The sequence below is a fragment of the Sus scrofa genome, chromosome 13 (genome assembly GCF_000003025.6).
Source record: "Sus scrofa isolate TJ Tabasco breed Duroc chromosome 13, Sscrofa11.1, whole genome shotgun sequence".
Lineage (NCBI taxonomy): Eukaryota > Metazoa > Chordata > Mammalia > Artiodactyla > Suidae > Sus > Sus scrofa.
The window spans coordinates 42,326,873-42,353,229 of NC_010455.5; the positions used below are offsets into that span (position 1 = coordinate 42,326,873).

General features: G+C 37.8%; 1 protein-coding gene across 11 annotated transcripts in view; it reads right to left on the bottom strand.

Annotated features, from left to right (window-relative positions):
• Nucleotides 1-26,357, bottom strand: part of FHIT (fragile histidine triad) — a 1,440,837-nt gene that overhangs the window by 882,910 nt on the left and 531,570 nt on the right. For 2 of the 11 annotated variants that reach the window (XM_021070760.1, XM_021070761.1), the window contains exon 1: nt 19,549-23,091. The exons of 2 other annotated variants lie outside the window; for them this stretch is intronic. Coding sequence is in view for 3 of the 9 variants with exons in the window: in XM_021070755.1 (XP_020926414.1) it covers nt 3,359-3,413 (55 nt within the window). In the remaining 6 variants the exon portion in view is untranslated. Of the gene's footprint in view, nt 1-3,358; nt 3,481-12,945; nt 16,214-19,548; nt 23,094-26,357 lie in introns of those variants that run through there. 7 more of the 11 variants (XM_021070764.1, XM_021070762.1, XM_021070755.1 and 4 more) reach the window with 6 other exon arrangements.

The following is a 26,357-nucleotide window of genomic DNA, read 5'->3' on the forward strand; positions in this document are numbered from 1 at the left end:
GAAAGATTCAGTATTGTCAAAATGGCATTTCTCTCAAAAAAAATCAATCTAAATTTTCAATGCAATCCCAATCAAAATCCCAGGAGGACTCTTTGTAGAAATTGACAAACTGATTCTAAAATTTATATGAAATGCAAATGAACTAAAAAGCCAAGGCAATTTTAATAAAGAAGTACAGAGTTGGAAAAATCACACTATTTGATTTTAAGACTGACTATAAAGCCACACTAATCAAAACAGTGTGTTATTAGTGAAAGGAGAGATAAATGAATCAAGGGAACAGATGGAGACTCCAGAAATAGACTCATACATAAATGGTCAATTGATTTTTTTATGAAGGTACAAAGAAAATTCAATGAGGGAATAGAATTCTTTTCGTTAAAAGTGCTAGAACAACAGGATACCATATGGGGGTGGTAGATTGCTGACCCTTACTTTAAACCATACGTAAATATACCATCAAAACAGATCAGAGACCAAACTTTTAGAAGAAACCATAGGAAAAAAATCTTTGCAACCTTAGAGTAGACCAAGATATCTTAGAAAGGAACAAAATGCATAGTAAGCCAAAATTAAAAACTGCCTTTTAAAAGCTACTGTCATGTAACAGAAGAAAACATCTGCAACATACATATCAACAAAGGATTTATATGTAGAATACATAAAGAACTCACCGTTCAAAGGGAAAAAAGAGGCAAAGATTTGAAGACATTTCACAAAAGAAGTTATACAGGTGGCAAGTAAGTACATGAAAACATGCTCAACATCATTAGTCATGAGGAAATACAAATTTAAATTACAATGACATGAAACTACAATTAAAATTTAAAAGAGTGATCTTCCCAAGGATTGACAAGGACATAGAACCACTGGAATGTTCATACATTAGTGGTGTGAATGTAAAATGGCATAGCCACTTTGGAAAACTCTTCTTAGCTTCCCTAAAATATTGCATGTATACCTAATAGACAACTCAGACACTTCACTCTCAGCTATTTATCCAAGTGAAATGAAAATATGTCCATACAAATATCGCTACTACAAGCAGTTTTGTTCATAATAATCCAAACCTGTAAACAACCCAAATGTAAACCCACAATGAATGAAAACACAAAATGAATAGAGAAAATGAGGACTATCTACATTGTATGGAGGAATGAGAAGAAACAAACTATTAATACATGCAACCACAGAGATGAATCTCCAAACCATTATGCTCACTGAAGGGAACCAGACACGAAGACAACATATTATATGACTTGATTTGTTAAAAACTCTAGAAATGAAAAATAATCCCTAGTGACAGAAAATACATTAACAGTTGCCTGAAACGTGGGACTGACTACAATGTGACATGAGGAAAGTTTTCAGGGTAATAGAAATGTTCCTTATCTTGACCATGGTGGTAGTATCATGGAGGCATCCCTCTTTTAAAACTCAATGAATGGCATATTTTAAATGAGCACAATTTACTACATATAAATTATACCTCTGTAAGCTGAGTTTTTATAAAGATTTTCCCCAAAACAACCAGACCAAAAAGATGACATTCGGTATGAAACCACTCATATGAAGTGAAAAAATAGGCAAAAACAACCCATGGTAATACAGCAGCTGCTATCTTGGAGGGCAAGTGCGCACATAATGACTGGGAAACTTCTTGGTTCTAGTGATGGGCTCTATCTTTATCTGAGGAGTAGTTACATAGGCTGTTCTTTTTCTAAGTGTCCACTAAGCACTTAACCTGAGCACTTTTGCTGTATTTTTATGACTTCAATAAAAGAATTAAAAGCAGGGTACTGTTAGAAATTAACAGACAGAGCAACCAAATGCAATATGTGGATATGGTACAGCTTGGGATTTGTTTTGTTTTGTCTTTTGTCTTTTTTAGAGCCCCACCCATGGCATATGGAGGTTCCCAGGCTAGGGGTTTAATCAGAGCTGTAGCCACTGGCCTACGCCACAGCTCAACGCCAGATCCTTAATCCACTGAGCAAGGCCAGGGATCAAACTCACAACCTGATGGTTCCTAGTCGGATTCATTTCCACTGTGCCACAACGGGAACTCCACAGCTTGGAATTTGAAAAACTCAATGGAAAAAAATTGTAGAGGGACTGGAGGAAAAGTGAACACAGACAATTTATTGGATATTAAAGAATCATTATTCATTTCATTGTACGTGTACTATAGTTAGAGCCCTTATCAGCTAAAGAAACATTAAAAAATATTTATTGGTGAAACTATATGATGAATAGGATTCACTCTAAAGTACTACGAAAAAAAAAGTTATTTTCATTTTTTAAAAAGTTTGGTCCTTTTTTTTTTTTTTTTTTTTTTTTTTGTCTTATAGGGCCACGCCCATGGCATATGGAGGTTCCCAGGCTAGGGGTCAAATCGGAGCTATAGCTGCTGGCCTACACCACAGCCACAGCCACTAGGGATCCAAGCTGCATCTGCGACCTACACCACAGCTCTCAGCAATGCTGGTTCCTTAAACCCACTGAGCAAGGCCAGGGATTGAACCCGCATCCTCATGGATCCTAGTCAGGTTTGCTAACCGCTGAGCGGTGACAGGCACTCCCATTTTTAAAAAAGTTTAAAAAATGTAAAATAAGGGTGAAGTTCAAAGATGGGGCAGAGGGTCAGAAAGACTGCACATACCTAGCATGCCTATGACCAAAATCCTACTCTTCGTACTCTGAAGATCAAAACAACCACATCAAAATGGCTGCATCAAAATGTTCTGCTTCAGAACACACATAGCAAGAAATTCCTCACGGGCCCAGAAACATGACAGGCAGGAATGGAATGAAAATTAAGGGAGTCCAATTAGGTTCTGAATGACAGCCAGGGAGATATATGATAAACAGTGCCCTTCCTTCCTCCAGAGACTTATCTATTTTGAGCCCAAAGAAAGGAAAATGAGCACATATTATCCAGGGGATTTCACCCCAGTTCTTCTGGTCCTCAGTTATCTCAGTCTGAGGAGGCTATCTGGGTATTGGAAGGGGAGAATAAAACAGGAGGCAGAAAACAGATTCTGATGTTATCAGTCAGAATCCTGGCAGAAAGAAGTCACATTCATCTCCAACTTTGAAGACAATTAACTGAAGCAACTATGTTCAGAGGGGCAGGTGGGGTTGGTTACAGGTTAAAAATGCTGAGACACCTGGGAAGAGCTGCAGCACGATGCCTTTACCTCCCCAGACTAAAAAGAGCAAAGGGAGGAAATGTGTCACCAGGGCCTGGTGAGATAAGGGAGGCTAGGGCTATGGAGCACAAGACCTTGCAGGAAATACAGCAAGAAAGGCAGGCTTCAGAGAGAAGTACTTTCCCACCTCTCTCTCTTCCCAATACCTGATCTCTTTCCAGGATCTCCCAGTGACAAAAACAGTCTAGAAGCTGCAGTCATGAGAGCCTGGTGATGCAGTCTTTAGAGGTCAGTCTCCTGGGTCACCAAGCAGGGCAGAGAATGTTGTCTAATAAAGTAAAAGAGGTAGGGGATGGAGAATTACCAGCATATTCCTCAAGGAAGAATTTATGTCACACTAGAATTACAAGATCTTCAAATCTGCAAAGAGAACTGATGGCCACTTGATAAAAATCTCTAACTCAGTTGGTTCTTTCATTTCAGATCCTTAGTTAAAATGGGAATGTTTTTAAGCATATCTCGGGAGGCCTGAAGACAATGAGTGATCAAAGATTGTTTCACAATATATACACAGAGCATTGGGTCAAGTAGCCACTCCTGCTGGGACTAGGACTTGCAAAATAAAAACTTTCATTCTACATTAAACATTTCCAAACTAAATGGACAGAAAAGGAGAGAAACTGGGTTGCATTTCCCATGGGGCTCGAACCATCCTTCTATTAAAGAGAACTGAGAGCCAAGTCACCAGAAATGGAAACCCCAGGACAGATGGGGAAGAGTGTCACCCTGTGAGGCCACAAATGGAATCCATACTCCGGCCAATTAGGCCATGGATTGTCCTTTCCCTGCCTCCCCATGGGCAGCTCCCACCACTGTCCCTTAACTCTCCAGGGCAGTGGGAGAGGGGTTGCTGTCTTGGCTGGTGATGTCAACTCTGCTGCCTCCCACCATGGGCTTTTCATCACCTGCTTCCTCTGCCCTTAACATGCTTCCCCTCCCTTGTTAACTCCTACTCCCATCTCATCTCAACTCTCACTTCCCAAGGGAAGGTTCTCCAACTCCCCTAGTGAGGTCAAAAGCTCTAAGGCACATTTCCATACCACCCAGAACCTATCCTTCGTGGAAGCACTTTCACATATTTTGGTATGACTGCTTACTGGTGTTCACACAGCTGAGGCCTTAGTGCCACATAAGGACTGTGTGTGCCTGTGTATGCCAACAGATTTTCAGGGCCTCACTACTATCTGGCTCATGGGAGGCACCCAAATATTGGTTAAAGAATGAGTCTTCACTACAAGAGAACATTTTCCATTCAAGGGATAGTCTGAGTTTTGTTTTTTTTTTCTTTTAATATACAATAAAATTTGGTAGGTTTTCCTCTAGAATTAAATTACTGGGAACCCTCAATTAGCTGCTGGTTTCCCACTCCCTTTTTTCCCTTATAAGAAAATAATATAAGGAGTTCCCATTGTGGCTCAGCAGTTAGGGAACCGACTGGCATCCATGAGGACGTGGGTTCAAACCCTGGCCTCCCTCAGTGTGTTAAGGATCTGGCATTGCCATGAGCTGTGATGTAGGTCGCAAACGCAGCTCGGATCCCAAGTTGCTGTGGCTGTGGTGTAGGCCAGTGGCTATAGCTCCAACTGGATCCCTATCCTGGGAACCTCAATATGCTGCCCTAAAAAGATAAAAAGACCAAAAAAGAAAAGGAAAAAAAATAATATTGGAGTTCCCATTGTGGCTCAGCAGTAATGAAACTGACTACAGCTCTGATTGAACCCCTAGCCCGGGAACTTCTATATGCCATGGGTGTGTTCCTAAAAAGATGAAAGAAAGAAAGAAAGAAAGAAAGACAGACAGACAGACGGAAGGAAAGAAAGAAAAGAAAGGAAGAAGGAGAGAAAGAGAGAAAGAAAATAATATTAATGAAGCCTTTTTTATGAAAAATAACATAAAAATTACACTTAGGATTCAGATATACACAACATGACCTCATAGTCCATAGTTTGAATAAGCGCTGCTCTAAGAAATTACTTATAAATACCAGGCAAGAAAAAAATACACAAAAAAAATGCTTCCATTTCCTAATGCAGGAAGGTAACTACACAATTCTTTAAGGGTTTTGAATAAGGCTTGAAATCCATAGGACTTTAGAAATCTCAACTGTCTAGAATGACAGGCTTCATTCTGGATAACTGAGGTTTTATTGGACATCAAGCCCAGTTTAAAAAAGATTTTAAAATTTTGATTCTCATAGTAAACAACAAATTTTTCTATGATTTGAATGCTTAAATACCTTTCATGGCTAATAAAACTAATCAAATTTCCTCTTTGTTTTACATCCAAATCAAAATCTATTGTCACATGTGTCAGGGGCTACGTACTTATGTACTCTGGGTGGTCCCTTATTTGTCTCTGAATCACCATAAAGCTTAGCCTCTGTACTTGGAGGCATTCACAAAGGGTAGAATGAACGAATAGCAGGAAAACAGAAAAGGGAGCTGCCATTTGTTGAATACTTAGTATGGAGTAGCTACTGTGCAAGAAGTTATAATAGGAACGAAAACAATGAAAAGCTTAGTAAGTTTTATGTCGCAGGTGCTGTGCTTATGAACAATCTGTACATTATCTTAGGAGCCTACCAATAATCTAATGCAATGAGTTATTTTGCCCAGGCACAGAGAAATAATTGGTTGAAGACTACACAGTCAGAGCTGGGATTCATTTCTAAGCTTTGAACAGTTGCTATCCCCCTCTTCTCTTCCTGATATATTTCATTTTATTCCAGACAAGCCAAAAAGCAGGGAAATGATGTTCAAAACTTTATTTTTAGACATAAAACTCTGACTATAATGAAATGTGAAGTAGAGCCCAATATCAGGTAGAAAGAAGAGGAGCTGCTCTAAGCTTATTACGAGAAATGAACCTAGAATCCCATTCAACCTCTCCAAGTTCTGATGTTGCATCCAAATAAGTTCTCGCAGTCTCTGCAGCAAAATTGGCAAATGCTGTTATAAATTAAGAAATTGGACTTGGTATCAAGATTTCTCAAGGTTAATCATCTAATAAATAATGGAGCAGAAATATAAAACTTGATGAGCCTGACTCCGATGTTTACCTAAACTTGGAAAAAGGGATGCTGCCGGAATAGCTATTTTTTAAGGTATATTAAAACTAACTCCCAATTTTGCTTTTATATGAAGTATTTTCATACAGGGAAAGTTTCAGAAGTGTACACAGTCTAGAGTTTCCAAGTTACCAAAGATAAAGGTCACCAGAAGATATGATTTATTTATTAAATACTGAAGTGGCAAACACTTGCCAAAATCATCCTGATGATAACCAGCTAAATCCCACATCTAGACTCACAAATGCAAAACGGTGTTTTGATGAAACCAAGCTACTTGTATTACTCTGTCCATGGACATGCTGCACATATATACTCTTCTAGTCGTTTTTTTTTTTTTTTAATATATATGCCTATATTCTCCTCAGCCTCAAAATCAACAGTAACAATTTCAGGCCTTTGACATTCCATTCCGTTATACTCATTCTATACATCAGTGGTAATACTATCTACAGTAAGGCCTCCAAACCAGAAAGCAACTGACTGACAAAATATATTTCCTTGCCTCTGTAGACAGTTCTCTCTGATTATCATTAGAATCACCTCATATCTTTAAGATGTGGAATCTATATTCTATCTTTCTGTATTGCTAGGTAACTATCAGATTTAGAACAGTCCACCAGGGCTCTTAGAAGTATGGTTCTAAAGTATGGCCCTCACACATGTACTCCAGTGTTCATTGCAGCACTATTTACAATAGCCAACACATGGAAGCAACCTAAATGTCCAACGACAGAGGAGTGGATCAAGAAGAGGTGGTACATATACACAATGGAATATTACTCAGCCATTAAAAAGAACAAAATACCAGCATTTCTTGCAACACGGATGGACCTAGAAACTATCATGCTAAGTGAAGTCAGCCATACGAGACACCAACATCAAATGCTTTCACTGACATGTGGAATCTGAAAAAAGGACAGACTGAACTTCTTTGCAGAACAGATGCTGACTCACAGACATTGAAAACTTATGGTCTCCAGAGGAGAGAGTTTGGGGGGTGGGGGGATGTGCCTGGGCTATGGGATGGAAATCCTGTGAAATCAGATTGTTATGATCATTATACAACTACAGATGTGATAAATTCATCTGAGTAAAAAAAGGAAAAAAAATGCATCATGTTTTTAATAAATAAATAAATAAATAAATAAATAAGTGCTATCTTAAAAAAATAAAGTATGACCCTCACCAAAACAGTGCTCTGTGGTCAAACATATGTTTGGACAATGCCATGTATTATACACTCTGTGGAAATTTACAATATACACCAGAGAGTTTGAGAAGTCCCAGGGATTGGTAGATGGACATGTTTTTCCAAAACATAGTTCACTAAGAATCAATTTTATGTAAAATAATTCCTCTTACTACCCTGAGGCTCATACTTTAGGAAATGCTACACTGGAGGAAAGATGTTCTAGAAAAGACAGGGACTACAAGAGTGAAAAAGAAAAAAGTGGAACATACTTGCTCTCTCACAGCCCCACGGTATCCATTCCTACTTTATTTATAGGTGTCTGCCTCCTACCATGCCAGTGGTTTTGTTTCTGATTACTTTAAACCTTAAGATGGGAGAAAATAGTATGAGTAAAATAAGCATATTGCATAACTTACTGATAGAAATATTGAAATTTTGAAATAAACTGATTAATGTTAGTTCCTAAGGCAAATTATTTTACTGAAAAGTGGTTCAATTAGTCAAAATAGATCCTCACATTTGCTATATTTTGAATAAATATGTACTTAGGAGTTCTGTATCTATCATTTCTATTTAGAAATAAACAGATATATCCTATGTGACAAGTTTGCTGAACAAGCATAATTCACTACAGAAAAAAAATACGTATTTTTTTTTCTTTCTCACTGTCTCCCCAAACTTGACTAGGTGGCAATAATCTTCATCTTCCCTTGGATTAAAAAACTCCAGCAGGCCTAAACATCTGCTTTTCCCATGTTCAGTTTTAGAACCCCTTCGTATTACAAATAGAGTCTGAATTCAGAAAGTAGAAACTTCATGACCATATACTAATCAAACTTCTGTCCTTGCTTCTTTCTTTCCCCTTCCCAGCCTGGCCCAGTTTCTACTGGAAACCTGTGATAGGGTAACGGCCATGGTGATTTTCTCCTTCTCCTTCATACCCATCATCCCTCCTTCCCTTCACTTTACTACCAAGTTCTGACTCTCCCAAGTTGAGGAAATGAAGGGACAGGAGTCTCTTCCTTGTGCTGCTTCTGTTATAAGCTGGCTATACTCTTGCTGGGGCTGTATTGTCCTGTATGTGACTAGAAGTCACGTGTGTATGTGGGAGATGGTTAGAACACATGCTAAACTCTCTCAGGAAGCTTCCATGAACTCTGCAGAGGTTCTCTCAGACAGTGCACTGTACCTGGATTCTTTTCTGGGTTGTTTTTTGTGACCCCCTTCTAGCAATTTGCCTTGGACCTTGTATGTTATGGTTCCATAACCCTTTCATTGACCGTACTACACTAGACTCAACTCCTCCTTGGCTGTCTCCTCTGCAGAGTCCAGACTGCACTGTAGGAAACACACACATATCTCATGCTCTGACAAAGATTGGAAAACAGGTCAGTTCCCAAGCACCAGCCCACCCATCTTGCCAAATACAGAGCTGGCCAGCCTACCTTTGCTTTGCATCCAGATTTCCTAGAGTTTAGTCAGACCCCAATGCATGGGCCAGTCTAAATTCCCCAGGTTTAATGTAGGCATTTTAGCTTCCAGGTCCTCCAACTCCAATTCAGAGGTCACTGATTAGTCCTCTTGATGATTCCTTTTGAGTCTGGTGTTACAAGACAGTAGTCACCACTGTTTCTCCCCAAAGTTGGTGACAACTCACTGCATGATGACATTTCTCTCCAAAGAAACTTCTCTAATCCTGATTTTTTTTTTTTTTTTTTTTTTTTTTTTTTTTTTTTTTTGCTCTTTAGGGCCACACCCAGAGCATATGGAGGTTCCCAGGCTAGGGTTCAAATCAGAGCTATAGCTGCAAGCCTATGCCACAGCCACAGAAACTTGGGATCCAAGCTGCATCTGTGACCTACACCACAGCTCACAGCAATGCCAGATCCTTAACCCACTGAGCAAGGCCAGAGATCGAACCTACATCCTCATGGATGCTAGTCAGATTCATGAACCATTGAGCCACCATGGGAACTCCTCTAATCCCTCTTGATTCATTTATTCAAAAGCCATGTAGTAGGCTCATGAAATTCTGCATATGGAATAGGTAATCTTTAGAAAGACAGCTTACAAGAGGAGACCCATTATAACATCCTGTTCCCTATGTTGACTTAAAAAATTTACACAACCTAAAAGTTAAGATTTATTTGGGGCAAAATGAGGACTATAGCCAGGGAGGTAGCATTTCAGATAGCTCTGAAAAACTGCTCCAAAGAGGCAGGTGGGAATGTTAGCATGTGGGTGATTTTAGTGAAGCGGGGAGGTACATGCCACCATGTACACATCTTATGGACGTTAGTTGCTAGTCTCGTGAAGGTTACTGCTAGTCACAAGGAGCAGACATCACCATAAAAGATTTTAGTACTTCTCTAGATGTGAGGAGATGAAAGAATTGAGCTCATAAAATCTTCTCCTGAAAATATCTAACTATCTGAAGACCTGTTCTGCCAGTTTTCTCTCTCATTCCTGATCAGTTCCTCATTCCTGATCTCCACTCTGAGCTGCTTTCAGGGAGTGTTAAGGATCAGCAGCTTCAGTGGCTCATAATTCAATCCATGTGGAGGCAGATGGCAAGTGCCAATCTCCACCTCACACCTACCTGGCACATATATATATCTTATACACACTTACTCTAACAACTTCAAGCACATAAGGGTGATATAAGAGCCTTAGCACTACCTAATCCGACAATAACCTCTAACTTGCACTGATCATTGCTGATTTGGGTAGTGGCCAGCATTATAAAAGATTTTACTACCAAACTCATACCTTGAGAATTTTCCAATTCATATGTGTTCCCAGATGAGAAAAAATAAAACCTACTTGAAATATGTGGACATAAAATAACCTTCCAACATATTCTTCACACATTAAATTACTCTCAAATTACTAGCTATTGGTGACGTTTCTGATAGTGCTCTAGATTTTTCAACTTTTACAAAAACCCAGATGGTCAGAAATAACTACCAAATTTAGATCATTATTTTTAATTGAATGATTTAAAATATTTTTTTAACAATCAGCTCTGAGTTGTATTTTGTAAAAGCTACTTAATGGCATTTGCGACTAAGACAAGACATAATTACCAGAATAAACTAGCAAATTCCAATGTTTATAACCTGAGTTGAGAAAAATGTGTATTAATAATATGAAAAATCATATACGTACACATGCATTTTTATATCCTTTTAATACCAAAGCAAGAGAGGTGGTTTTGTCTGAGAGCATTCATCTTTTATCTTGGGCTCTTGAAAAATAAAACACTTTAGATCTACTTAAAATAAAATATAAGATACTTTCAGATTCAATCCCATATAAGATTTTTTTCATCTATTTATGCTCAAGGATCTACAATGACTAGATTAATGGGCCAAGAAAGTACATTTTAAAGATTCTCTAAGAGAAGCTTATGAAAATAAGAATTTGATTCTCTTCAGGGGAGAAGTTTTCTTTAACCTAGAGGGAGTCAGCAAATATGAAATCAGGAAAAGCATTCAATTTTTTTTTAAAGAACCTCATCAATGATTTTAGAAGGTGGAGGGGTGTGGGACAAATTACTTAATTACTTAGGGTAATTAAAGCTGTAAGAGTAAAGGTGGGGGAAAAAAACATAAACCAACCAATTGTTTCACTCTCTTCACCTGGCCTTAGTTTAAATCAGAACACTATTTCCCCTGCATTACTCCAAACAATTTACCAAAAAAAAGGAAAAGAAAAAAGGTATTAAGTAACTAGAGGACATACAGCAAAAAATGCAATGTTATCATTCAGCAATTATGATGCTCTTGTTTATTTTTCAAATAGTTCAGAATTGCACAGGTTCACAAAGTGTTCTCTGTGCAGCAAAAGCGCTTTGTTTAATGCAATACTGATTGGCCCAGCAGCATCCACCCGCCACCTTAGATCTTTCTTTCCTAACCCTACGTGGTCCTCCATAGAAATATTCCTTCAGCAATGAACACCCAGGAAAACAATCTCTGTGAAACGGCATGTGAAAGAGTCCAATATCTTTACCTTCTGCAGAAAAAGGCAGAAAGCATTTCTTTAAGGGTACCCATCCAAAACCTGAGTGCTTTTAATACCCTACAGCTGGTATTTGTTTTTAGGAAGGATGAGAGTTAAAAGCAGCACAAAGAGTAATGCGTCAGGGGCTAGAATTTTTTCCAAAGTTAGGACCTTTAGATATAAACGCCTTAAATGAGGAAAGGCCTCAGCAATGAGGAAATCATATTGCAAACAGGGAAGTGAGAAAGGTAAGAAGTGACCTGCCCACAGCCTCCTAGAAGGAATGGTTTTCTCGCCCTTCTTGAGGGCTCTTTCCACAACCTCACTTTTTTACTTTGCCCTCTCCTTCTACCCCTTGATTTTCCCGACACATGCTCAAAGACTCACGTAAAATAGTCCCCAAGTCAAAATAACTAGGGCTTGTCAAGGAAGGCAAAGGGTGAGATATAGATTCCAATTAACTGCCTCTGATTGCTGGATAACTCAGGTCTTCCAGAAACTGACTCCAGCAGCATGTGTTATTTATTTATACCCAACCCTTGTTCTAAAAATAACTTGATGTGTTTTGCAGAAATACATAACCACAAGCAGCTAAAAATACATACAATGTGGAAATTATCACAAAGAGGGGAAAAGGATGAAGAAATCTCGCCTATTAAAAAGCACTGGTGGTAGGACAAGGAAGTATCAATATTCCAAAAAGAATGTCCTACAGAAACTGCCTCATACCAAGAAACCAACTTATAAAACTGGTGGCTCAATAGCAAATATTATAAGCAATGAAACAATACTGATGCATCAGAAATAAGTTGTGGCTTCAAATGAAATGTTAGTAAGAGGGATGAGGCACAAATTTTCCCTTTAATATGTTAATGTGCAGGTTTTAGATTTCTGAAGCAAGTTGTTCCTAAGCTGTGCAAGGTTAGGAAACAAAAAGGAAAAAATGGAAGAGGAAAGTAGAGAGACTTACAGAGTAGGGGGGAGGCAGAGGGAACCATGACAGGTTGATGTCAACCTCAGCATCATTTGTTAAAGAACCAAAAATAAATTATCACATAATTGGAGGCTCAAATTCATACATCACCTGAACTCAACTGCACTTTTGTTATGTTATAATGCAATTTAGTATAAATCAATTGGCTCAGAATTCAAAATTAGAGCCCAATTACCTGTGTAAGGGAATCATAAATCCAACCTGTATTTTTCTAACAGGGTTAACAACTCATGATGTCCGCTTAAACTCAGGAAAATCAATTTTCTAAGCTTAAGAACAATTGCGCATTGGTAGTTTTTTTTTTTTTTTTTTTTTTTTTAACCCTGATCTAGTGCATGAGGTGGAAAGGCTGGGGGTGTGGTGGATGTAATGATTGAGGAAGGGTAGAAGCCTAAAGCAAAACAAATTCAGAGCACTGAACATGCTCAAAACACCAACCACACACAGAGGAAGCCAGAGTGGGAACACTTACCTGTAATAGGCAGTCAAAACCTGGACACCTGCTATTTAGTAAAGGAGTAAAGGCAAAACACTCCTACTGCTTTTCTTGTTCAGCAAAAAATTTCCCTGGAGCTAAAGAGTAAGATGGAATGCTAAGTAAGGGGAGAGCTTGAACTCCTGCAACCAGCACACAAGAACCGGGCCTGCTTGACAGAGGTCACACCTGCGTGAAGCCCAGAGACACTCCCCCCCGCCCTCCCCCAAGGCAGTTTGCTGGCCTTCTCTTCAACTGGAAACACCTGAGGGAACGAGGAGGAGCAAGAGGGTGGAGGAATAAAGCTGGCCCATTGGCGGCACAAGAATTGTCAGGAACAGCCTTCATACAGGACAGTTTAGCACTGCATGTTTTTATGCATGTCTTATACAGAGCCACACACAGATACTACACATATGTTATACATTTTGTCACAGAAATTCTATTTCCATGAAATTCTGCTAGAAAAATAAGTGAACAAGGGTGTAAAGTCATACATACAAGGTTCTTCATTACAGCATTGCTTCTTAGAGCCAGAGCTGGAAGCAGAATAAAGTCAATCAAAAGAGATAGTTAATTAAATTATGATGCATTTCACCCTACAGAGTCATACTATGCTGGAAATCTAGATGATGACGTAAAATTCTATGGACATGGCACATTGTAAGATAAAATAACAAAAGAGTGTTATTGGATATATCGATTTCAAGTGTGTACGTGTGCGTGTGTGTGTGCATGTGCACATAAATATGTGTACATGGGTGAAGAAGAAAGTCTGGGAGAAAATACCCCACATATTAATCAAGATTATGCTGTGTGGTGGGATGATAAATGATATTTACTTAAAAAATCTTTTCCTATGGTGTTGGCTTTTTGAGTTTTAATTGCATAAAATAGGCAGGCATTTCCTTTTATAATCAGAACAAAAATACTACAGCAATTTCTATTTTGGATCTTTTTTTTTAGTCAGGAGAATAGGAGGGAGGAGAAAAGTCAGAAGCCCACCAGGCCCAGGAAGCTTCCTCCAAACAAAGCACAAGCACCAGCACCTGACGCAAAAGGGTTTCTGTTTTACACAACATTCCATGGACTGTACATTTTATTGGGGAGGGAAACAAATGCAACAAAACGAATCATCTGTTTGCCTTACCTTTATATTCTGTGGGTAAAAAATCTTAGTCCACAGCTTCTGAGAGCAAATGATGCCCCTTCCAGACCCAAAATACAGCTAGAAATCTTGGCAACTGTGCCTTCTATACTGAGCAGTGCCTGATTTCTCTGCTTCCAAATGGGCTTGTGAAACTGTAACTTTACAAAGCCAAGGTGCTCTTTTCAAAGCACAGAAAATACTAAAGAAACATACCATTAGAACACATGCTTCTTACTGAGTCATTTCTGTATCTTAGTTTTGACTGCTCTATGCTGGGGTAAGATATCTGCAAAATCAGAGAAAAAAGAACTAGAAAAACCTTTGAGATTATTCCCTTCAATGTCCTCATTTTTCACAGAGAAAACTCAGAGCAGTCACCGAGTGAGCCAGCCAGGCCTAAGGCCGAAGGTCTGCCTCCCAGTCCACTGTTTATCTCTTCATCTCAAATGCCTTTCAAAGAAGCGGCTGCATTTCCCCTTTCCAGAGAATCTGAATATTTCTTTATCCAATGTTGATATAAATCAGACTTTGTGAGACAGAGAAACAGAGAGCAAAAAGCAGCAAATCTAACATAATACACCAGCAAGCTTTTCCAGATGCATCTGAGAGAAACTTTCAATAATGGAAAACACTTCATACACTGTTTTATACAGTCCACTCCTGATGCTGTGATAGAAAAAAGTAAAAAGGTCAGGGGGAAAAGCCATAGGAGTCATTTGGTGACATTTTTAAAAGGTTTACTTTCAGAAGCATATAATTTAAAGTGTCTTTCCCTTTTTTCTGCTGAAAACCAAGCATACTCACTATAAAACACCTAGAAAATACAACAAAATATTAATAAGCAAGAAAAGAGAACATAACATATAAATCCATTAACGAAAGACAACCATGGCTAAAATTTTAGTACGATTCCTTCTAGTTTCTTTTCCTTTTTGAATGGTTGAGATCTTAATACATATACCATTTGCAGATTTTCTTTTCACCTAAATTATACCTAAGCATTTTAATAATTCATTAACAACTATTTATCAATATCATTTTAATGTCTGAACAAGTAATCCATGGTATAAATATGCAAATTTTATACCTTTTTCTTTAAATATGTCATTTAAGGGGTTTCTAGTATACATAATCCTATAATGAACATTTTGAAAAATGAACCTTGATCTTAACCTCATTATTTTTTAATTTTAATTCCTAACAAGAGGAATCACTAGGTTAAATATTATAAACATTTTGTAGTACCTGAAAGTTGATACCAAATTTTGTTGTTCCTACCAAAGGTATAGAAAAGTCCCCATCTTATAGTGCTTTTTATCAATAATTATCATATTTCAAAATCTTTGTGTTAATTTTATAGGTGACATGAATACCAATTTTAATTTGGAACTCCCTGTCATTGAACAATATCAAAAATTCCCTAGACATCATACTTCTACTTTGGCACAGCTACTCTTGAGGTTTTTGCCCCTTTATCTGCTGAGGAAGAAGGGAAACATTTTGATTGAAGACCTCCAATCATGTTTTCTTCAATAACTAAAATAAAAATAGAACTTTTAAGCAAGTTAATGACATTGCCAAAGTTACTAAAGCCTAAGAAAATGAAGACCCCTGGCAAGATCAGTTAAGAGATGTAGAGAAAATAACCAGACTCCCCCCCGCCCCTTTTTTAGTATATGTTATGGGGGTTCCATCTAGTAAGTGATGTGTTTGTGCAACTTTTCGTGACTGCTGATTTCAAGTGTTGGGTTAGCAAACAGTTGAAAATAAAATGAAGAGCTACCTGGTATTTCTAGAGCATGTGGCACATGAAAATCACAAACTCTCTTTTTAAAAAAGAAAGTGTCCTGGTTCACACTGGTGGACTAAGCAAACTCATTTACCTCCTTTCTCATGCAGAGCACTTTCTAAATGATACTAAAGGAGCACAAAGGTGTAAAGCCATAACAATAAAGAGAATGGCAGGAGGCCCTTAGAAGATGAGTGATTTCAATAAAAGTCAGTTGACTTTGGGAGTTCCCATTGTGGCATAGTGGGTTATGAGCCTGACCAGCATCCGTGAGGATGAAGGTTTGATCCCTGGCCTCGTTCGGTGGGTTAAGTATCCACTGTGGTGTAGGTCACAGATGGAGCTCGGATCCTATGTTGCAGTGGCCATGGCATAGGTTGGCAGCTGCAGCTCTGGGACCCCTAGTCCAGGAACTCCCATATGCCACAGGTGCGGCCCTAAAAAAAGCAAAACATCTGTTGACTTATAAACCACAGCAAAGGAAACCACAGCCTAAAAGGGAGTTTCAGCAAAGGAGAAAACAGAGTTGCCTGACACCACCCCAGAAAGACTCGGTTTCTCAGAAATAGTGGGTAAAACAGAGGGTGGATGAGGTGGGTGGGGCTGAAAAGAGGGGTATTAACCACCACCTGTATATGTAACACAGACTTCTCTCTCTCCTGGTTGTCCATGAGGGCTGATCTGAAGCCACCACTAGGTTGTTCAAGGCAGTAAAAACGTGTTTGGGGAGAAGTAGGATCGTTACCATGGGTGTCAATACCTCACCCTCGAAAGTCAAGAGTCCCCTTCCCCCATTCCCAGGCAAACCCTCCAAACTTTGACTGTTCAAGTACAGGATTCACAAAACCAATCCACCTGTTGAAGGGCTTGCAAACAGCCTTTCTATTGCCTTATTCGTTTACATACCAACCAACCATAGATCACCAGAAATATAATATGCCAAGAAAGGCAGCACACACACACAAAGAAAAGTGAGCAAGCAAAACAGCAGAAAACACTACACTGTGGATACAAGACAATTTAGGAGAAAGATACAAACTTAAAAAAGAAAATATATTTAATCAGAGAGATTTGGTAACTGCAAAACAAAACCAGGGTTACATTTAAAATCAATAATTCAATAAAAAGAAAGATCTCTTGGGAATTACATGATTACTTAAATAAAAATTCAATAAACAGTTTAATGCCAATCACCTAGACTATATATTAAAAGCACAATATGTGAGAAAAAATAAGATATATGGATAATTAATCCAGGAGGTCTACATCTAGACTAACAGAAGTTCCAGAGTGAGAACAAAGAAGCTGGAGTGGAGGAAATTACCAAAGAAATATTAGAGAATTTCCCAGAGCTAAAGGGAGCCATGAATCTTTGAAGCAGAGAGATCTAATCCATGCCAAGAAGAATGAACTGTGAAGTGTTAGAAAACTGAAGTTAAAGAGAATTCTTAATAGCCCCCAAAAGGAACTTCCTCCCTCCAAAAAAAAAGTAGCCTACATAAAAGGATTAGAGTAACATCAAATTTGTCAGCACCCATGCTGGATACTAAGACACAGCAGTGAAAATTATTTTCAATACAAAAGTCTATTCCCAAATGATCAATCATGTTTGAGGGCAAAATGAAAACCAGCAAACTTGAAAGGACTCAGTTTCCCTGCCATTCACCCTTTCTTGGAAAGTTACTAATAAGATGCTAAAACAAGTCAAAAAGAGAAAGCACACTGGATCCAGCAAATGGTAAATCTGACTCTGGAGACCAACAGGAGCATCTCAGATTCTACCTATCAGGTCTAGAAAACAACTTGTCTAAATGAGAACAAAATGGAGATCTAAAGAGAAACGGAGGACCGAGAGAACATAAAGTGCCTATGTGAGCTTTAGAAAACTTTAAGATATGAAGGCGGCACACACCCAAGACAGTCACAAGGACATCAGAATCGCCAGGAAAGTCAAATGCAGCAACTTCATAAGGAAGATGGGAAATATATATTACACACATTAAAAGATGGTATGATTTTGACAAAATGACAAAGGACGAGAATGTATTTGACTCTGACTCTAGACACAATCTCTGTGTATCACACGAGTTGTGACACTGAAACAACTTGGGTCTACAGTAAGTAATTTAACAATGTTCTAATGATGCAAATCTTTTTCATTACTCTCAACTTTGGAAAAATCACAAAGTAAGACCACTCTGATGACAGAGAAAATGCAAATTAAACTGGACAATGCAAAAAATAATGGTGTAGCTGACTGAGAATGGAAAGTGGAAGAGTGAAAAAATAGCGAAGAAGGGTATGTGACCATTCATATCTTATCTATGGTGAGGAGGTGAGAGATATTGACTGGATTGTAAAGACTAGTAAAGAGAGATTGAGAAGCAGCAAGACCAAAGACATGGAAGCAACCTAAGTGTCCATCAACAGATGAACGGATAAAGAATATGTGGTATATCTGTATACAATGGAAAACATGGGATACTACACGATTATTAAAAGATGAAATTTTGTCATTTGCAGCACCATGGATGGATTTGTAGGGCATTATACTAAGTGAAATAAGTCAGAGAAAGTGGTTACCAGTGGGGAGAGGGAGATGGGAGAGGCAATATAAAGGTGGGGGAATGAGAGGTACCAACGATTATGTATGAAATAAACCACAATCTGGAATATAGTCCATATTTTATAATAATTATAAATGGAGTATAACCTTTAAAAATTGCACATCACTAATATTATACACCTGTTACATATATCATACATCAACAATACTTCAATTAAAATAAATACATTTTTTAAAATTAAAAAAAAGAAGTGGCAAGACCAGTGGAGGCTGGGAATAATGTCAGCTTATGGTGGGAAAATGTGAAAAGGTGATTGTAAAGATAAATTCTTCTCTTTCTTAGAAGAAAATCAATATATAACATATAAGACAGATAAAAGATGAATGAGCAATATGGAGAAAAAAACAGGAATGGGTTACAGCGCTTGCATTTAGGGAAAGCAATGAAAAGAGAAAGGGATAGTGTTGAGAACTGTTCATTTTCATTGTAAGTGTTTCTAAACTATTTGATTTGTAAACCTTATGCTGGTTATTGCTTTCATCAAGACAAAGGAAGAAAGTTCTAAAAGAAGCAAGTGCACTTTGACAAGCTCTTTTACTAAAAACAAAAATAAATAATTGAGCCTGGATGAAAGGCTGTCTTCTGAGTCTCTGGACAACCCTGGAGAAGAGTGAATTTTGCGTAAATGGATTTATTTCACACAAGGAGGGAGCCAATGTAGTGTACAGAAATGAGACACAACATTTTCTCCCCAACAGAATAACTGAATTTTCATTAAGACTTAGTGATGGGGTGACATTCTGGGGTTTGGAGGGTAAGCACATCCCCTTCCTTTTTTTCGACTAAAAAAAGTACAACCTAAAAGTTGAGAGTTAAGTTTTATTTGGGGTGAAATTAGGACTTAAGCTCGAGGGACGGCATCTCAGGTAGCCCCCAAAGAAACCTCTCTGAGGAGGGGAGGAGGGGGAAGCTAGGATACATGAGTTTTTGCAACAAAGTGGAGGCAGTAGGAACACAAGATTTACAGATAACAAGATTTACGGAAGATTTACAGAAAACCCTTTCTATAGGAAGATGTAAAGGTCTGGGCTTACCGGAATCACTCTTTTGATATGTTTTCCTGAGTTCCCTCAGGGCTCATGGGCCCACCCTTGGGAGTGGCTGTTCTCACAGAAGACCCTGACTCTTTGTTTTGCCAACTAACTACAGCCAGAGGAAGTATTTCAGAAAGCTCTGAAATACTGCCCCAAAGAGGAAAGGGGAAATACCAGGATGAGTCATAAAGGTTAAGGGGGAGGTGTACACAGCCATGCATACATTTTACACACATTTCCTACTGGTCTCCTGAAGGTTACTAGTAGTCACAGACATTACTCATCGTTGATGGATTTTAGTGTTTTCTAGATTTGAGGAGATGCCAGAATTGGGCTCATAAAGTCTTCTTCTAAAAATATCTATCTGAAGACCTGTTCTTCCAGTTTTCCCAGAGCACAGAATTGCCTCACTCCTTGTCTCCACCCTGAGCTCCACTCAGGGCATGCTAAGGGTTGTCATCTGCAGTGGCTCATGTTTTACTCCATGTAGAGGCTGATAGCAAGTGCCAAACTTCAGTTCACATTATCCAATCAAAGATTTTCCAGTAGCAAGAGGGACTCTTTTCTTTATTCTGGATTCTCTCTGCCACACAGCCCTCTTCCCCTCCCCCACAAGTCCCTCATGACCCTAAATAAGATAAAAAGTGAACAAAAAAGTTCCCTAATGCTAATTGCATGTTCTCTAATTTCCTCAAGATTGCTGCCTCCTGGCTGTTTCATATTAATATCCCCTCAAATGCACAGCCAGCACACATTTGAATACCCAGCTAGGTACATTTCCCAGAATGTATTTTTGAATGGGCTGGGTGTGAGAAGGCTGACAAGATACTAGTGATGCGAGGTTTGGGCTACCATGCCCATCTGTCTTGAAGGCCTGGCATCCATGTTATTCAGAACAGCCTGGGTAACTTATTACTGCATCCCGTGTTCACAGAGAAGGCTGGTTCTGAGTTCAATTACAATCGCTAGCAGTTTAAACGATAGCCGCTGTGCTATAATCTAAAATAAATTGCTTTTCTCGAGAAGCCATGTAAGATTTTGCACTGCAACTTAGCAGAGCCACTGGTTTTATCTCATCTGAAATTCAAACAGGGTACAAAAGCTGGCCCTCTGAACTCCTGTTTTTACCCCAGATGGCATTCTTCTATATTTTAGGGCTCTCTTTTTACACCAAATTTCTATCCAAGAACTAGATTTATGAGAAAGCAACATTGTTTTTCCATTTTTTATGCAGGTCATCATTTGGTTTTTCCTTCTGTTCTTCTATTTAAACCCCACACTTTGCCTGGGCTTTTTTCAAAGAACTGTATTCCTGGGGACATAATTTGTCCCTCCACCCCCACCCCAGTTCTGATGGCTAGAGAGCTTATCTGCCTACAGGAGCCAAGACAAGTGTGGAGACATTGCATCCACATGAATGCAGGGATTTCCACAACTCTGTTTATCTCCTTCTCATCTCTCCACATGAAAAGGAAAGAAACAGCCAGTGCTCAGAACCTGAAGCAGAGATTCTGCCTTTTCCCACCTTTCACCTCTCCATGAGTTTTCCCCCAGAGTCCATGTTCTCAAGCTCACAACTGTTTCCCCTGAGAACATCCAACTAGACCCAGTGCCTCAGAAGGGACACAGCTGCCTTGGCATTCCTCTGACAGAGATGGCTCTGATCCCTGAAATGCTTCTCCACAAAGGCAATTAGAAAAGTTCCCAATATTCACTACATTCTTTCAAATTTAACAAGACAACATAATTAACGCCGCTGTTTTTCTGCCAGTCAACAAGACAAAATTGCCCTTCCAAGAGATTTTTCGCATTTACAAAAATAATCCATTAATACATTTCCCTTTCAGATATTTTTCTTTCTATTGAGATTCAAAGAGCTTGGTCTGGGGTATGCTAGATGGTATGTGCTCAGCAGCATTCCTCTTAAAGGGGAAACCTTTCTTATGCCCATCAAAAAGAACAACCAGAACAACAACAACAACAACAAAAAGCAAAATGAACACTTTAGACCAATTCAGATTCAAACATAGAGCCACTATGAAGGCAAGGAAGTTCTATTTCTTTCTATCATATGCATGGAACCATGCTAAGGGGGAAGTTGTAATGTCCCCCTTGAATCATGTGAATCCTGCAGTTCTGCTGAATTCTTTGAGTTTGATAACAAGAGAGATTAAGTACACTGGTTCTTGACCAGGATCTTTAGGAGGAAGGAGTAAATGGGGAGGTGGGGTGTTTTTTCAACATCTCAGTATTTGAGGCCAATACTGATATTTGGGGAACACTCTAATTGTTGCTAAAAGTTCTGCAAGGTATTATCTCCACACAACACAGAATTGTCCCACCCAGAATGCCAATAGATCCCCTCTGGGAACACTGACCTAAGTTGGGAGAAAGTCAATGCAATAGTCAGTGCAATAAAGCAAAATGAGCTTATTGCCATGGGTCCTGTGTTTTCTCATTTTGCAAATCCTGGGCTCCTGGCAGATAATCAGTGACTGAAGGAATCGTCTAGTGGCTTAAAGAAGGTAAGTCACCTATTGATTCAACAAATATGTATTAATTTCCTCCTACGTACAGTAACATTAACTATACATATATCAGGTCAAAATCTCCCCTTTAAGGAAGTTTAAAATGCCATTTCCTCCATAAAGTCTCACACAATGACCTCGGTTATAAATTATCTTTAAGTAAAGAGAGAAAATAACCTATCAGTTTGGGCTGTGGATACTAGAGCCAAAAGTCCTTGGATTCTAATCCAGGTTCTGCAATGACGGGAAACTTGACCGTTGCTTGATCTCATTGTGACTTGGTCTCTTCATTGGAAAATAGTGATAATATTGCTGTTTGGGGGATTAGATGGAATTATTACTGATGCAAATTTATTCAAACAGTGCATGACACAGAGCTAGTGGTCAAATGTGGTGTGTGTGTATATATATATATATATATATACACACACATATATATAAACAATTTTAAAAGCTTATATATATGTACATAATTTCAATTGAAATAACTGAGATAATTGCAGGTTCACATGCAGTTATAAGAAATAACATGGAGCTATCCTATGTATTCTTTATCCAGTTTCACCCAGTGGTAACACTTTGCAAAATCATAGTATAATAGCACAGCAAGGATATTGACATTAATACAATACACCAATCTTATCCAGAATGCCCCCAAATCCCAGTATACTCATTCAGTATATGTGTTTGTAGATCTATTAAGTTCAATAGAATTTTATAACTTGAGTAAGTTCGTGTATCTGCCACCACAGTCAAGATATGGAGTAGTTCTACCATCACAAGGATACTTAATATTGCACTTTTATTACCTCACCTACCTTTCACTTGCCCCTCCCTCACCTCTATCCCTAAGCCCTGGCAATCATTACTGTGTCTTCCATTTCTCAAATTTTGTCACTTCAAAAATATTACTTAAATGGAATCATAAAGTATGTAATTTTATCACTTATATATGGAATCTAAAATATGATAAAAATGAACTTATTTACAAAACAGAAATAGCCTCACAGACTTGGAAAATAAAACAAAGGGGAAAAGTGTGGAAAGAACAAATTAAGAGTTTGGGATTAGCAGATACAAACTACTATATATAAAATAAATAAACGATAAAGTCCTACTGTATAGCACAGGGAACTATATTCAATATCCTATAATAAACCTATAATGAAAAAAAAATCTGAAAAAGAATATGTGTGTGTGTGTGTATATATATAAAACACAACATTGTTAACATAATACAACACAATGTTGTAAATCAACTTCAATTTAAAAAATTTTATATGGCATTTGTCTTTCTCTTTCTGACTTACTTCACTTAGTATGAGAATCTCTAGTTCCATCCATGTGATATCACTTATATCTGGAATCTAGTATAAGGCACAAATGAACATATGTACAGAAAGGAAACAAACTCATGGACTTGGAGAACATACTGTGGTTGCCAAGGGGGAAGGAGAGGGAGTGGGATGGACTGGGAGTTTGGGGTTAAACTATTGCCATTTGGAGTGGATAAGCAATGAGATCCTGCTTTATAGAGCTATAGCACAGGGATCTATATCTAGTCACCTATGATGGAACATGATGGAGGATAATGTGAGAAAATGAATATATATACATATATATATGTGTGTATATATATGGGTCACTTTACAACAGAAATTGACAGAACGTTGTAAATCAACTATAATATAAAAAATAAAAATCTTAAATTTTTTTTGAAGAAAACTTAAAAAAACTGAAGTATGTAATTTATTGGAATTGGCTTTTTTCACTCAACACAATTCTCTGAAAAATCACCAAGGTTGTTGTTTCTATCAATAGCATTCATTTTGATTGCTGAGTATAATTCCATAGGTACCACAGTTTATTTGACCACCCATCCATTAAAAACATCTGGGCTATTTCCAGACTTTGGCTATTATGAATAAAGCTGGCATGAACATTTATGTACAAATTCTTTTATATGAATATGAATTTTCATTTCTCTGAGATAAATGCTCAAGAGTGCCATTGCTGGGTCATATGTTAGTTATACGTTTCATTTTATAAGAAACTGCCAGATTTATCCCAGAGTGGCTGTACCATTTTATACCCCCATTAGCCACTAACAATGTATGAGTGAACAGTTTCTCTGCATCCTCACCAGTATTTGCTGTTGGTTGTCATTATTTTTTATTTTAGCCATTCTTATAGGTGTGAAGTGATAGCTCATTGTGGTTTTATTTAGTTTTTCTCTAATGGCTAGTGATGTGGAATAGCTTGTGCGCTTATCTGCCATCTGTATATCTTGCTTGGTAAAATGTCTGTTCATGTCTTATGCCCACTTTCTAATTGGATTCCTTGGTTGAGTTTTAGGGGCTCTATATATTCTAGATACTAGTCTTCTGTGAAATATGTGGTTTGCAAATATTCTTTTCTAATCTATAGACTGTCTTTTCATTCTTTCACATGGATTTCACAGAGAAAAAGTTTTAATTTTGATGCAGCCCAATCTATCTATTGCTCCTTTTATGGATTTACACTTTTGGTATTAAGTCTAAGAACTCTTTGCCCACCTAGCCTTAGACCCCATCAAATTTCTATGTTTATTTTTCTAAAAACTTTATAATTTTACATTTAAGGCCTATAACCCATTTTTAGTTAACTTTTGTACAAAGTATGAAGTTTAGATCAATGCGTTTTTTAAATTTTTTATTATTTATTTATTTATTTATTTTTGCCAATGGATGTCTAATGCACCAATACCATTTGTTGAAAGTCTGGGCTTCCTTCATTGAATTATTTTTGCATTTTTGTCAAAAATCATTTCGTGTGTGTGTGTGTGGGGGGTCTATTTCTAGGTCCTTCATTCTATTCCACTGTGTTCTCTGGCAATACCATATTGACTAGATTACTACTGCTATATAAGTAGCTTTAGTATTTGATAGAGTAATTCCTCTTACCTTATTATTCTATGCTATGATTGTTTTAAATATAGGGCCAATGTCTACTTTAGATTAACCTAAATTTTATTAGCAATTGTATTAAACCTAAGATCAAGTTGGGGAGAACTTACACCTTTACTGTGTTGAGACTTCCAACATTTATTGGAAGGTCTTCTTTGATTTTTCTCACTAGCATTTTGTAATTTTCAGCATATAAATCCTGCAAAAATTTTGTCAAGTGTATATCTAATATTTCATTTTCTTTAGAACCAATGTAAATGTTATTGTGTCTAAAGTTTTGGTTTCTGCATATTCACTGTTAACATATAGAAATACAGTTAAATTTTGTGGATTACTTAATTGCTAAACTCACTTATTAGTTCTAGGAGTTTATTGTTGCTAGTGTATATTTCTAGGGATCTTGTAGGTAGAAAATATTGTCATCTGCAAATAAAGATACTTTTACTTTATTCCCTTCTACTCTGCACACCTCCTATTCCTTCTTCTTGTCATATCACAGTGGCTTGAACTTCCGTTATTGTATTGAATAGAAGTAGTGAGAGTGAACATCCTTGTCTTGTTCCCAATCTCAAAGATTCTCTATCAAGCTGAAGTAATCCACCTCTGTTTCTAAATTGCCAACAATTTTTATTATAAATGGATGTTGGATTTTGTCAAATGCTTGTTCTGGGTCTATTGATACGATGATATATTTTTTCTTCTTTAGCTTGTAGATATGGTAGATTACAATGATTCAATTTAAAGAACTGAACCACCCTTGCGTACATGTATTAAATCTCATTTGGTCATGGTACATAATTATTTTTTACATAGTGTTGGCCTTGCTTTGATAATATTTTGTTGAGTATTTCTATGTCAAAGTTCATAAGAGATATTGGACTAGAATAGTCTTTTCTTTCCCTTTCTTTCTTTCTTTCTTCCTTCCTTCCTTTCTTCCTTCCTTCCTTCCTTCCTCCCTCCCTCCCTCCCTCTCTCCCTCCCTCTTTCCTTCCTTCCTTCCTTCCTCCCTCTTTGCCTCTTCCCTCCCTCACTGTAATCTTTTACTAGGCTCATAAAATGAGTTGGGAAGCATTCCTGACTCTTCTATTTTCTGAAAGAGTTTATGTAAAATGGATGTTAGGTCTTCTCTAAACATTTAGTAGATTTCTCCAGTAAAACTATATGAACTTAGCTCTTTTGGGGAAGACTTTTAAGTACTAAATCAACTTACTTAATGGCTACTCAGGCTGTCCATTTCATCCTGAGTGAATTTAGAAGGTTTACAGTTTTTGAAAAATTGATCTCTTTTTTTAAGTAGCTGAATATATGAATATGAAGTTGTTCATAGTATATCCTT